Raw genomic sequence first — 15,301 nt, 5'->3', positions numbered from 1 at the left:
AACAAAAGCAGGGTAGTTTTTTGAGATTGCATCTTAAATAATCTGATAAAAGTAATCTGTGAGGTACTTACAGTTACTTCATGCACTTGCAGGTTTTGTGGCACTTCAGGTGGACCGAATGTTTCTCATTGATCTACTGTGGCTTGGATTTGCACCTTTGGGCATAAACCAAATGAATAAATGTAAAGTGACTGAAGTAAATGTGTCAATCATAATCCTCTTAGACATTCTCAGCTCTACTTTAGTCGTCTTTTGTCACCCCAATAACCCCAAAATCCAAAACCCAAACCCCAAAATGCTATAACCCCAAAATCTTCAGGGTCATTTGTTTTGTGATAATCTGATCAGTTCAAGAAAGAAAAACAAATAATGTCCCTGCTTGTTTAATTCTGTGCAGTGTAGCAGTGTACTCATAGTTGAGTCACAACTATGAGTAGTTTTCTCGCCTAGTTTGAGAACTTCTACAACGTGTTGCATGACATTTCCCAACGGCAGCACAGAACATTTAACTACACACAACTGTACGGTCACATGGCGAAGCAATAGAGACACAATGATCTGAGTGTGGAACAATAAAGTAGGTCCCTGGCACCTTTTTTATGATCACCTCTGTCCTGAACAAGACACAAGTTGTGAAAGACAGGAAGCTACGATTGGCAAGGGTCCAACGTTTAGTGTCCGATGTCTCTTGGCCAAGTCACATTAAGAGTTTATGACTGTGTGATTTCCTAATCTGACACAGTGACCGTCTCTGACGACAGAAATGTTGTGTGGTCCGATCCAGTCATAAAGTGGTTTCTTCATTCATCTTCGGGTCATTTTTGTAGTTCATAGACCTTTTTTTATTAGATATTATTTCAGTTTGTACATATCAAGCTTACATGGTGCAATTTCCTAAATGGATTTGTGTTTAATAAAATTGTAACAAACTAATAGAAACACAGCAAATCTGGAGCCAGTTGTTATTCCAGCATACAAGTACTGGTTGTTGTTTGGGGCTGCAAGATATTATAAAGCTTCCATGTAGGCTTTTTGTCCTTGGACATAAATTTATAGCAGGTCATTTACTTAAAAACTGTCCTCAAGTTTAGTTTTAAAGTAGTGTTTTTTTAAGACTTTATACCTGCTTGATGCATGACAGGGTTTTTTTTCTGATAAATCCACGTAACTAATCCAGTTGTAAATGTAGCTGATGAAGGAGATGCACTTAGACTTGCGTGGACAGGCTGAACAGATGTTCTTAATTATGTATAAGACCAAAATGACTATCACTAATTAGTACGTGTTTGAACAAGTTTCAGGATCTTGCTGTATTTCCAGCAGACATCAGACATTACCAAACAGAGAGATAGAGTTTATATCACATTTTTGCAATTATCCAAACCCACCAACAGTGTTTTCGGAGTCTTTGTCTTATCTTCCTCTAATTTCATTTCGATGCTGTCATCCTCCCCATAAAAGGTTTTTTTTTTTTCTCTGCTTCTAAGTTTACAATCAGCCAACCCTCCCATTGTTGTGCAGAAACGTTCAATGTTGATTTACACAAAAGGCATGGCGTCATCTTCAGTGGTTACAACTTATTTTTAAACAGGAGTGCTGTTTTTTGTTCATAACTGCACCACCTGTGAAGCTGACAGTGTTAAACACCAAAATGAAGCATGTTTACTCAGTTCAGTACCACAGAAAGTGAGGCAACAGTGTTGGCAATGATCTCCTTGCACTGTTTTATCAGTATTATTTTGTTTAATTTTCTCTCTCAGTCTCTGTTTGTCTCTGTTCTATATCAGCTCTTTGCATTTCATCTCCCCCTTCTGCTTTCTTTACCTCCCTCTTCTTCTACTCACTCTTGCTATAAGCCATGTGGCAGATCATCTGCTAATGTGACCCCAACCTCTCACAAAGAGATGTTCTCTGTTCTCGGGTGATTATCACAGCAGGGCAACATACGGGCCAAAACACACACACACACACACACACACACACACATTCCCAGGCTGTCTGTGCAGGTCTTTAAATCCCGCCTCCAGCCTCTTACACACAGGGACTTAGTTGAAGCTAACCCTGCTAATCAAAACACAGAACATTGGGACCTGGCAGCGGTCCTGCTGGCTCCGCTCCCCCTACTACTGGAGGCATGACTCTGTGGCTTTCAGGGGTCGGCACATGTAAGGTAACAGATAACAGTGATGGGTTTAACAGAATGCTAACGTAATCAGTTCGAAGTTATTGTAAGAACAATAATAATTCATTTTTTATTTTTATTTGCTGTTTTCACTTTAATAGTAATAATAGTTTGTAGCTGTTAGGAATCATGAGAAAAGCTGCAGCATTTAGGTTTAGCCGTGCAAGCTTCTCTGGCGCTGAAAATCATATCAGATAATGGAGGAGAAAGCAAATATAAAGCCCGTGATCTCAGATCGTTAAGGGTAATAAATGAAGGAGGGTGAAGGTTATTGACATTGTTTATGTCTCCATTGTGTCTGTAGGCCTGTTGGACCCACGTGGATTCCTACAAGCCATGTTAGAAAACAGTGCAATTATGAGAAGATCATGTGAATATCCCAAAAAAAAAGTCATATTCATCTGGCATTTATCTTTTTTTTTTGCATGCGGAGTTGATGCACAAAATATTAGCATAATCTAATTCAAAGCTTGGAATAGATGTTGCCGGAATAAAAGATTTTTATTGTTCTGTTGTCTGATGATTGTTTTCATATGTAAGATTTCAGATGCCCAAACCCACTAATCTCTTCTCCATCAGGAAACTCACGTTGAGATTTTAATCATTGACAATAGGCATATTAGTTTGTTGGTGTCAAGTCAGTTTTTATTTATACAGCACCAAATCACAACAGAAGTTATCTCAAGGCTTTTTCCACACAGAGCAGGTCAAGACTCTTTAAGAGTCCATCAGCTATAAAAATCCTCAAATCCTCTGACAGAGCCTAAGATACACAACGCTGGATGACCATGAACACATGTTTACTGTAACATGTTACACATATTGTACATAATGTGAGATATTATAAGACATATATACTGAGAACACAACTTCAAGTTCATTTCTGCTTTTATTATTAGTTATTTGGTCTCTGATCTAAGTTTTATTAGTTCAGTCCCTTTTGATAATATTACCTTGTATAGTGGAGCTTCACTGCCATTATTTATGGAATGTATTTGATGCACATGTGACAAATACAGTAAAAAACAACAACTTGAAACCCTGAAACACATTCAAAATTGACACATAACTAAACACTAATGGTGAGTTTCGACTGGTGGCCAGGTGGTGGCTTTGGCCCATTTTACATGAGACCATTTAAAATGTTATGATCTAGTTAGATTTCTGTATTATGGCAAACATCTGGCCCATCCCACATGTATCTACAGTGTATGTTTTATGTTGTAAACATCATTTGTTTCAAGAAATAAATAAACACTTGTAGAGCCTACACAGAGTAGGTTTTCTCTAAATAAAGGAGCAACAATGTGTTTGCAACATTCACTTTGTTTAATTCTGTCCCAAACCAATAACAGCATAATACGCTTTATTTGCAAAGTTCTTAACTCTAAATTAATAAATTCAAGAAATGACTTCAAGGCAGCAGAGTTGGTTTCTTAGACCCTTCAACCTCCAAGGAATGTTTGTGCATCTGTACTGTCTTTACTCTGCTTTGGCATGCATCTTTCTTTATCTTGGGAATCGGCTAATAAGAAGTTACTTAACCTCGATCTTCTATTTGTTTCAAACTGGGGTTCACACGGAGGACGTTCTGTGTTAACTAAACACACGTTTTTTAAAATGCATTAAGACAAATGCCCTGGAGGACTGGTATTATTATCCAGCTGCTGATGTGGTGAAACAGTAATGAGAACTCAACAGTGTCTAAATATATCTCTTTCAGTCTTCCAGTAACAGTAACAGATGATGACCTGAGGACCCAAATTAATAAAGACGGAAAGCAGTGAGATTCCTGAATGACAAGGTGGCAACCAGTCAGACATGCAGCTGTCTGCTTGTCTGAATTTTAGTGTTAACTCAGGACATGTTCAGAGGGGTCAAATCAATCAAAATGTGTCAGAGACATTGAGAAAATTAACTAATATTGGCTGGTACAACAGAAACAATCTAAATATATGTGATGTTTTGGAGAGAATTGATTTAATTTATAGAATTTGGCTCCAAAACAGACAATAGAAGATAATCATGTGAGTTAAAAATACCCCTCATTATATCAATAAATATTAGTTTGTTGCCATGGTGTGTAAAACAATGACAAATAATGCTTACTTAAGTTTTCAGGGCTCCATAAACCTCACCCTTGTAGATCTTTGACTAGCAACCAAAAGCAGCCTGTTACATTTTCTTGATTTTTTTTTTTTTTCTTTTGCACATTTTACTTATGAATATTTATTTATTTAACCATGTTTAAAGTGTATTTCCCCTTCATAAAGGTCTAAAATGAGGGTTTAAAGATTTGTCCATAATGTCATTTGTATAGAAATATTCTGATATAAGTCCCTTTTTTATTTTATTTTTTTTGGCCGAAAGACTGTCAATTATAAAAGTATTGATTTTAATCAGTCTTGAAACAAATCCCAAGTGTAATTTGTGTTTGAAAGACCTTTTTTTTTTTAAAGCAAACATTTTAACATGGCATTCCAGCTAAAGCACAAGTGTAATTAGTAACGTCAGTCATGGCTGCTTTCCATTTGCGTGCCCGAGTTTCTGGGCCTTCGTACTGTGCATACTGGCACACTGTCTCGGCTTACTGGGACACCCAAATGGAACGGTGCCATTGCTACTGTTATTAGTAACACCCGTGCTTCTCCTGCTTCGACGAGTCAAAATGTCAGCTTGGAAAAAGAATTCATGTAATATCGAGTGTACAACTCCTACAATTCCTAGAAACAACAGTAAAAACATGAATTCTGGACCCTCAGTGCGATAATGTTCTTGAATGTATCTACCTGTCCTCCTTGTTTGATTTTTATTTGTCAAATCACTAAAAAAAGGACAATTTATTCACCTTTTTCTAACTTTATAATAGTAAAACCTCTCCGATGTCTAAATGTCTTGTTAGAGCTTCTCTTCCCGACTCTGAGACAACAACATTTCCAGGCTGCCACAGCCAGCTATTAAATCCCCGACTGTTTACTTTACACAAGCAAACACCCCAAGTACAAGAAGCTAACACTGTTGTAGTTGGCAAAGGATGCCAGCAAATGTGGCCAAAAGTCAGGAGGCAGCAGCATGGAGTGGTCAGCTCGGCTGTTCCTGCCAACAGACGTCAGGACTGAGGAATAAGCACTGATTTACTGATCAAACAGGGCCATTAGAGTACAGTGTGTAAGACACATTAACAGATGGCATCTATTCAATGGTCAGAGCCCGTTCTTGCTGGCAGAGGATGTTGTGTTTGTTTGAAATGCGTTGGACCAGACAATGTGTTAAAGTGTCCTTGAATGAGACATTGAGTTCTTCCTCAATAAGTGGCAAGTTAGAGGATTGCTGTTATTAGATGTGTGCATTAGAAATAAGGTTTTAAAAGCTGCTTTGGGGGGGGGGGATAATGGCATATTATCCACTGATCATGATAAGAGGTAAATGTAGTTAAAAATGCTGTGAGTCACCTACTGAGAAAGTGCAGCATTCTTCATGGTGTGCCAAATAGAGAAACAACTAGCACACAAAACAAATTCTTGATAGTTTTACATGGTCTAGATTATTATCTATCACATAAATATTGGCATCCAGATGCTAGAAATGCTAACTGGGTCAATCTGTGCTGTTATTCATACTAGCTAATGGTCCATATCCACTGCAAGAACTTTTCCATGGCCCTGGGAACCTTTTAGATACCCAGAAACCAGGGTCCAAATTTAGTTCCTTTGTCATAGTTTCCTGGCCCTAAAAATGTCCCTGTTTTGGGGGGTAGTATGTTCCAATCAACCAGTAGATCAAGAAACATAAATGTGCTGGAGTTCTTATTTACCTTTCCCATCCCTGAATGAATCAGTGTTGTTACATCGTGTGAAAACTGAGTCTCAAACAAAAACCATTGTTTTTTTTTATCACGATATCTGACTAATTTGCCCGATCTTCACGGCTCAGATACGGTGGGAACACATGCAGGAACTGACTCACAATAAAGTTCCTGATTTTTAGTTCCTGAGGTTAGCTGCTACCTGAAAAACTTTGGCCATAAAGGAACATTACTACATGATAAATGACCATAATGGTGGTTGGACGTCTGGAGCAGCGTAACACTTTAAACTGCTAACACAAGCTAACACTTTAGCTAACAATACAGTAAATCCCCATTGTGTTCACTATCAGCTAGCAATTAAAAGTTGCTAAAAAAAAAAAGGAGCTATTTTAACTACCGCATCCTCAAGTAGTTAAATCTCATTATGTCTACAAGATTTTGTAAGTGAATCGGTAGCTGTTGATGTAAATGAGCATCACAGTTTGTTGTAGTCACTGACTGCTAGCTTGTACCTTTGGCTACAAGCTAATGCTAGCTGGCCGTCGGCCAAAAGGCACCTGCCAAAGAGCTTAACTGTGCACTTGAGCCTGGCGTCTGATGGACGCACACGTGGACGACGGCTGCTCAGATCAGCCCCAGAAGAAACCCAATCAGGTGTCGGTCACTCCTAAATCTTGCCTTTGGCCTGTGGGAGATTTTTTTTTTTTTTTTTATAGGGCTAAAAATAGATCTACTTGAAATGAGATTTTGTGCATTATTATTTAAAGGACAAAAATGTTATTCCAACAACCTAAGTTTCATTTTCATATTTTTGGTCAACATCTCTCTGGATTAAGATAATATTATAATCCAGGGTTTTATTTTAGAGACATAGGAATAAAGTGCCACTACTAAAAAAGGCCATTGGTTTGGTCTTTTTGTCAGATGATCAATATGCACAGCTGTGTATGTGCGCACTAGGTCTTTATCCTTTTTTCTTTTTCCTAAACATACCTGCGCACACACACTCATTCATACAGAGCATGACTCAGCAAAATGTTTACTTTAGCAAGTTTGTACTTGCTTATATGACTAATAGGGTTGTATTTTCACCAAAAGTTACTGTAATACAGTCGATTAATGTTGAAATAACAATTGAGTAATGCTCATAAATTAGCTAATACCTTACAGATGAAATTTAAATATATCCATGGTGACATTTTCTATAAAAAGAGATTATTGGAAGGAACAATTCAGTAGCACTTTGACAATCGATACCCAAATCTACATCTATTACTGCTTAACACAGCTCACCATTACAGGGAGCGAAAGATTACAAATATTCCTGCATTTGTGCTTTGAAAATGTCATTTCTGGCTCAACTTTTATCTTCCATACAACAATTTTGAAGAGCAGTAGCTGATTAAAGTAGATGTTTGGGATATTCTAACCTTCAATTAGAAAATATGTTTTCTTTTTTAAAAAAGTGGACTTTCTTTTAAAGAGGATTTTGAGTCATTTACAGAAAAATGCACACGCAGTTTGTTTAAATTCTTGATCATCCTACAGTATGAATGATGCATCGGTGTCGCTCCAAACACAACCTGGAAGTTATTTCAAGCTGAGTCAATCTTCTATCTTTAAGTCTTTGCGGGGCTTCCTGCCAGTCTCCATTGGCTGTCTGACCTGCTTGGGTCTCTTGTCACCAGGTGTGACTGTGCACGTGTGTGTGTGTTGGTTCTCCATGTGTTTTCATTCAAATGATCATGTGTCCGTTCACGGTTCTGCGAGCATGTAAGTATAGAAGCGAAGCGATTTACTCTGCTCAGTGTTTCCTGTTTAATGCATGTGAATGACTCATGCAGAGTGCGCTCTAATGCTTCGCTCTCCTTTTGTAACCTCGAGTTTATTTCTGTATATTTTAGGCGCTGAACAGCTGTGTCGTTTAAGTGGAACAGTCGTTCACCACTCAGGGTCGGCAGGATGTATCAGTTGTTCCTATAAACTGGGAAACTAGAGTTCAAGACCATATCATGATGACACACCTTAAAAAACCTCTATCATACAGTACCTACCCCCTTTTTCTTTCTCTCTCTCTCCCAACCAGTCAAGGCCGATGGCCGCCCACCAAGAGCCCGGTTCTGCTTGACGTTTCTACCCATTAAAGGGGAGTTTTTCCTTACCGCGGTCGCCAAGTGATTGCTCATGGGGGGAATTATTGGGTCTCTGTAAATTAAAGAGTACAGTCTAGAACTGCTCTGAGATGACTTTTGTTGTGATTTGGCGCTATGTAAATAAAAATTGATTGATTGATTGATTGATATAAAATTATTTTTTTATGTCTTCTTGTCATAAAAGTGTCAGTGCTGTGAGATAATTGCAGAGACTTTGAAGGAAAGAACGATATAAATCTCTTGTTTGTGTGTTACGTAGGGAGCTGGAGTCAGGCTGTGGTTAGCCTAGCTTAGCAAGTCTGTATGGCTCCCAAAACTATCTTCAAAAGTATAATTTTCTTGATTTATAGTCCAGAAAACTGTCATATTCTGTTTTCTTTACTCATTCCTTGAAAAATCTTGAAACAATTCAACATTCATTTTGGGGAAATGTTGAAATAATCTTTCACTTGTTCTAATAGAAAATTATTTTAGGGATCAGGAGTAATCAGGTAAATGTGAGTAGGAGAGGTCAAAGCATTTTTTCTGGCGGGAATGAACTTCCATAGTTTCCATAGTTTCTGCTCATTACATTATAAGCACCTTTTTTGCTAACATATCTAATCTACTCTCTTAGGGCTGCAACTAAAGATTATTTTCTCAATTAATTGATTAGTTTTTTGATCCATAAAATGTCAGAAAATGGTGAAAAATGCTGTTTCCCAAAGATCTTCAAATGTCTTGTTTTGTCCACAACAAGGACTAAAGAAACCAGAAATATGCACAGTCGAAAGGCTTGAATCAGAGAATTGGGGCATTCTTTTGACTCATTGACTCAAAACAATTAATCGATTATCAAAATACTTTCCGGTTAATTTATTTAGCCTCCGTCACTCTTTAATCCGAGCCATTGTTTTTGTTTCTGTTGTTCTTAGCGCCCTTAATTCACCTCTCTAACTGGACTTTTACTAATTGGTGTGGCAGATCTCTGACTGTTGTAGTCATGTGACGCAGCAAAGCGAAGGATTTGCAGTTTGAGCCGAGCCGCCGACCAGAAACACCTGCGATGACGGTGACGGCGCTCATGTTGCATTTACCTGCAGCCTGCAACGCTGCTCTGCTTGCTGCTGCTGCTGCTGCCGCCGCTGCAGTAAGCCTGTATCAGTCTGAGTGTGATGTCTGGTTTGCGACTGTGGCGGCTCTAACAGGATTACCTGTTTATCCCTCTCTTACCTGCTCTCTGCATCCATTCTGTCTATTCTTACACTGCTCTGTCCACTTGAACCGCTAATCTCTCGTGCGAGGGGCTGTTGCGGTCTCTGCGTTCACACGTTAACGAGGTTGCACGTTCATTTCATCACCGCGTATAAACAGACGTCAATCTCATCGCCCCTTATCAGCTTTCTCGGTCATTATCTGTCCGCTACATTAAGATCAGTTGACCTTCATTCTCTCGGTGTGTCTGTGTTTACAGTATATCCACCCTCTAATCCCTGCCACTCCTTTTATCCTGATGCTGCCCTCTCTATCTTTCTCACGATGCTTCTCTTTGATAGCTGAACATGATTCATTTTTCTCAAGGCAAGTTTGTCCCCCGCACACTGTGAGATAGCGGGCGCGCTGCATTTCACACAGTGCAACCCTGCCTCCTAAAAAAACATTTTCTGTATATATTACTGATTTGCAACAGCAAAAAAAAAGTTTTGAAGGAAACATAATGCTGCCTGAATTATATCTGCAGAATGTGCACCAACATTTCATTTATTTTACCCGCCTAATATTAGCATGTAGCAACTAAAGCTTTTTAAAGGTTTTTATGGTTATTTTTTATGCAACTCAAAGCTCTAAGAACAATCATAGTGTTGGTTAAACACTAAAAAGTGAAACATGTGTTTAAAGTGTTTAAAGATCCCCTCCAGACATGTTTTAGGATATATAAAAATACTCTGCTTTGTACAGTTAAGCTCAGTTAACTGTTTAAAATTTCTTAAAATGACTTCTGCTCCTCCTCCCTCATTAAAAAAATCCCAAATCTATGAATATGTAAATATTTTAATTTCAAAAGTTTAACTGTTGGACACAAGATGTCTCCTACTTCACCGTTAAGTTCATTCTCAGTGTTTGTTCACTGGAGGCCTCAAGTTTCCACGTCACACTTGTTTAAGTTGAATGTTGGACCAGGATTGGCTCCAAGCTAGTTGTGATGTCACAAATCATGGTCATATTCCCGCCCCTTCAAATCATTGAGCTCAGAGAAACTTTTCACTTCCAGAAAATGAATGTGAAAACGGCCTTCTGGTGTCAAATGTTTGCACAGTGAAGCTCAAACATCACAATCAGAAAAACACATTTTTGAGTGGAAGGCAACTAAAATTGAAATCTTCTCCTTAACAAAGTGTTTTAGTCTCCTCCAGAAAATGTGTTCAGTTAGATGTTTGACCTTCACTGTGCTGAGTTTGATAGTGGAAGATGATTTTCATATTCATCTGCTGAAAGGAGAAAGCTTCTTTGTGCTCACTGAAAAAAATTGTCTAAAGCTTGTTCTTATGAGCTGATTTTGTGACCAGTTTGGAGCCAGTTGTCGTCCAGTTTGCAGCCTCCAGTGCACACATACAGAGAACAGGACCTTTCTGTGTAGGACGAGACATCTTGTGTCCGACTTTTGACATTTTTATAGATCCTGGATTTTTCAATGAGGCAGGAGTAAGATGTCATTTTAAGGATTTTTAAGTGGTAATCATACTTTTTTGTGGGGAAAAAAAACATCAGACACAAATTATTTGTTATTATGTCTTAAAACATGTGTGAGGATCTTTGTCTTGCACTTTTCACCACTAACATCCACTCTGACCGCCTCCCTACAACTTCTGCAATGCAAGAACTCAACACTTTGCAGAGTAGAAAATTTTCTCCAAAACATACTGGGCAACATAATTTAATAGTACATAAACATCATTTATGAGACAGGGTTTTGTGTGATGTGGGTTTTTTTTTTAGATGTTTTGATCTACAGATGAAGTGTTTTTAGCAGCTGTCAAATTAAGTTAAGGAGGTTTGGAAGCAGAAAAGTTGAGTTCAACTCTTGTCTGAAATATTTAATATAACGTTCATCTCTTGCACAAGATTTTTTTATTAGTCAAGTCCAGCCAAGAGACACGGCTTGGCTTCATTTAAACATTTGTTTTTACTTTAGTTTTATTTTTAACCACAAGAAACACAGAATATCAGTCCTTTTGAGTGTTCAGAGGGGTTTAAATAGCTGCTTTGACCCTTCATAACGCTGCAACATGTTATATTTGGTTATTATATGCGCACCAAGAAATACTTATAATGTTTAATTCCATGTGTCATCACATCACAAACACAAGTGACAAACACTGTCTTCATGGAAATCAAATTGTTATTGAATTTCCTTTCTGTAATTCAACATTGTCCGTTATTTATGTGCATAAAAGGAGTCTTACTCTGGAAGATGGACGTCAAATCATCTTCCTGTTTGGGGATCAGATGGTATCAGCGGAGAGGAATGTGTTCTGTATATAAAAACGAGACTCACTCATGACTCTGGTTCGGCTCCAACTGGAGATTTACAACATCAATGTGTTCGGACGAAACTGATTTATAAGGCAGGAGTGCTTATTCTAATGAGCGATATTTTTATACTTTCCAGACACTTAAGAATTATTAAGATCAGTTCTGTCGACATAAAGATTTAGATCAAGTGAGGGGAAAAAAGTTAATTTTAGTTGTGTTTTCAATGATAGTTGTGATTTTTTTTCTCACACAAATCTTACATCAGGGACATTTAAGCAATATTTAACACCTAAAAATCACTTCAAGTGAATAATACTGACACCTTCTTCATCTATTTCTACGTATTCACGCTCCACAACTCCACCTCTAAGCGTTTAAAGCTGTAACCGCAAACGTGAATTGAAATATTACGATTCTGTCGTCATGTCTTTCATTCTGCGGTGATAAAACGCAGATTCTACATGAGATGGATAGATGGTGGGGCTGAAATAACAGCTGCAGTTTTTTTTTTTACAACTCCAAAAGTGATGTTTTTCTTTCCAACGAGTCAAACGCTTGAAGGACTTTGAGTTTCTCCACCATATGAGGCAAAAGTTTGCAATCTTGTTCACTTGGACTGTTGAATTAAGCCAGACTGATACACATTTGCGTCTTTCTGTGCTGAAATCCAGGCCAGGTTTCTGTGTAGTTTACTAACACACGAGAGCTGTATTAACTACTCTCTACCGGTAAATAATGTCGTCATGCAGCAACACACTTCCTTCTAACCGCTAACACTTTGAAAACTGAAAACACGTCTCTTGATATTTTCCTGTTTCCTGTTTTTCATGTTTGAATTCTGAGGTTTGCTTTGAAGATTTCTTATTTCTATTATTCTCGTGTATTTCTTCATATTTCATATCTAACATAAATATCACAAAGAGGTTTTCACACCTGCCCACGCATCATCAGGAAATAGGTTCTTTGTTACAGGTGCAGATCTCACTTCTGACCAGAAGCTCTTCTTTTGTTTCTCAATAATGTTTTTTTTTCTCATCATGCTCTTCTGTGAGGTGGAAATTAAATATTATGTTGTATTGATTGATGAGTCTGATTATCCAGCTGTTTGCCTCTGACATCTGCGTCAAATTAGCTGATGTAGCTCAAAAAGCTGGTTAAATTCCTTTAGGATCTCTAAATATATGATGTTGTAGCTGCAATCATTAGCAAAGCAAGCTATTAAGAGGCATATTAGGACCATATAAAATAACTTTTTTGCAGACATTTGCTTATTGTTGGACACTTTGGATGATTCATAGATAATTCACAGGTAAAACAGCCTTTCTTTAATTTCAAACTAAAGAGACGTAGAGAGTCTCACCGTCAGACCCTGAACTGACCTCTTTGCTAAGTGGGTGTCTCTTAGCAGGACTAAACTTAAGTACTGTGTCAAAACAGAGATTGAACAGCCTTCCTGAGAAACTATTTCTGACTAATAACTTTTGTCTGAATTTCAGCCTGAACTAAAAGCATAAATCACCTCTGGGGTCTTTGAACCAGGACAAAGGATCAACAAACCTCCCCACTTTTGGGCTTCTTATCTGACCAGACTGGAGCCATAAACTCACATTCAAGAGCCAAACCTGAATTTCATGTCAATTAAATGTCAAATCATTAAGCAAGTTATGAAAAACGGCCGAGTTCTTGGAGAGAAAACTCAAAAACTAAAAAAAAGTGTATTACTTTTGAGAGTGTTAAAACTATTGGAAGGGATTATTCAGTGTGTCTCTACCATCCATATCTAAATCCATGCAACTGTTGAGCATCCCATTAGTACGTGGTCCCCAAAGTTGGTACGAAAATTCGACCATAAACCATCAATAAACGTGTGTTTGTCTCAAAATCCCTCCAGAACACTTTAAGTGTAGCATCAGGGCTAACAAGAGAAGATTAAATAACTTGTTTAATGTCTCTTCTCTCCCTCAGAATCAGCCCCCAAGGCGTTCGGCATCCCGCTCTCCCAGGTTATTGCTAACGACCAGGCGTACAAACGGCGGCAGGACGCCCTGAAGGAGAGCAGGCGTGACTGCTTGGATCTGGAGGCTAGCATCCTGCGCTTCAGGGCCGAGAAGCGGCAGTTCTTCAACGGGAATAAACCGCTGGTCAGCTCCTCGTCGATCACGGGAGGAGTTCCCGGCTCGCCGTCTTCAAACTCCGTGGCACCGGCGCCGATTTTTGAGAACCAGAATAAACCGCTGTCGCCAACGTTTCTGGATAACACCGGACGAGCACAGAGAAGGGTGAGACGCATGCTTCACAAAACATCTTGAAAATGTCGGACGAACAGAAGAAGACAGCTGTGTTTCTAGTTTAATTTATCCAAAAGGCTTTTAAAGAGTCTCATAAACCAAAGAGGTGATTTAATTCTCCAACTAATTAAAAAAAACATGTAAATATTGTGAGAATATTTAAATTAAAAACCTTAAAATTTTGTCAAACAATCAATTAAAAAAAATAAATAAATATTTTGTGATATTTTTCATGCACAATTTTATTTCTTGATCATTTCACAAGTTATTTTTATAGATATTTTTTCACTTTTTTATACTTATTTTCTCATAAATTTTGTCCTAATCGTACTTCCATATCCAGTATAATTCAACTTCAAATTCAGCTAAAATAGGAAATTAATTAGTGGAGGAAAAAGGACTAAAATCTATGACTTAAAGATGAAAAACTCCTCAAACTTTAACCTTAAAATAAAGTTAAATTATAGAAGTACTCGTAGTGAAATCAACAGTACTTATCAGAGAAGAATGGGCCTTTTCAGACTGTTAACTTATTGATTAATTAAAGCATTAGAGGAACATTAAGGGCTACATGTACTATGAAGTGTTTAGGCATCATACTGACTATTTTATCTCATATAAAAACATGTCCTAGATAGTTGATTGATTACAATTGTCAGATAAATGAAGACGTAACTTCTGAAATATAAATTATAAAATGTCACAATAGAAATACTTTAAAGCATTTGAGTAAACTGACTAAGCTTTAAAACATGTGTTTTATTAACTATATATATTCAGAGATATACACTGTGTAAGCCAGAAATAACAGGTATGATGGACTGCAGTGAACTTTGACCTCAAGTTTTACTTCTTTTCTTGCTCCAAGTGCAACATTAGCTCTTAATTTCACTCTGACTTTTGCCAGAATTCCTCATTTAATCAAGCGCTGCTTATTTGCGTGTGTTTTTGAGAGAGATTTGGGGGAACTAAATTCTAAAAAACGTTATCTGAGAGGGGAGAAAATCATGAGCGTGTGCGTGCATATAGCTTGTTAATCACTGACTGCATCTCCAGCTGTAAACATTTTTACAACCAACTCTGCTGTTTGTTTCCACAGTCGTGTGTTTGTAAGAAAAAAAAAATGCTTGTGTTGCTGCTGTGTGTGTGTATGTGTGTGTGTGTGTTTGCTTTGTCGGGCGTAATCTAAAACCTCCTCTCAGCTCGAGGCCCTCACACCCTGTAATCCTCTGCACATCGACCTGGAAACGGTCGTTATATTAAGCCTGTAATGAGTATCATTACGGCCGCAGAGCACAGTAATCGAACCCGCTAACCGGCTATCAAGTACGAGCTCATGAGAGTCAGCCGCTGAGGT

At 38.0% G+C, this 15,301-nt stretch overlaps 1 protein-coding gene across 5 annotated transcripts in view; it reads left to right on the top strand.

Moving 5' to 3' along the window:
- Positions 1-15,301, top strand: part of arhgap36 (Rho GTPase activating protein 36) — a 79,643-nt gene that overhangs the window by 48,286 nt on the left and 16,056 nt on the right. For all 5 annotated transcript variants that reach the window (XM_044341364.1, XM_044341363.1, XM_044341365.1 and 2 more), the window contains exon 4: positions 13,622-13,935. In XM_044341364.1, coding sequence (XP_044197299.1) covers positions 13,622-13,935 — 314 coding nt within the window. The remainder of the gene's footprint in view (positions 1-13,621; positions 13,936-15,301) is intronic.

This window comes from Thunnus albacares, chromosome 22 (assembly GCF_914725855.1).
Source record: "Thunnus albacares chromosome 22, fThuAlb1.1, whole genome shotgun sequence".
Lineage (NCBI taxonomy): Eukaryota > Metazoa > Chordata > Actinopteri > Scombriformes > Scombridae > Thunnus > Thunnus albacares.
The sequence above is the reverse complement of the archived record's forward strand: the minus strand, read 5'-3'. Positions and strand labels throughout refer to the sequence as shown.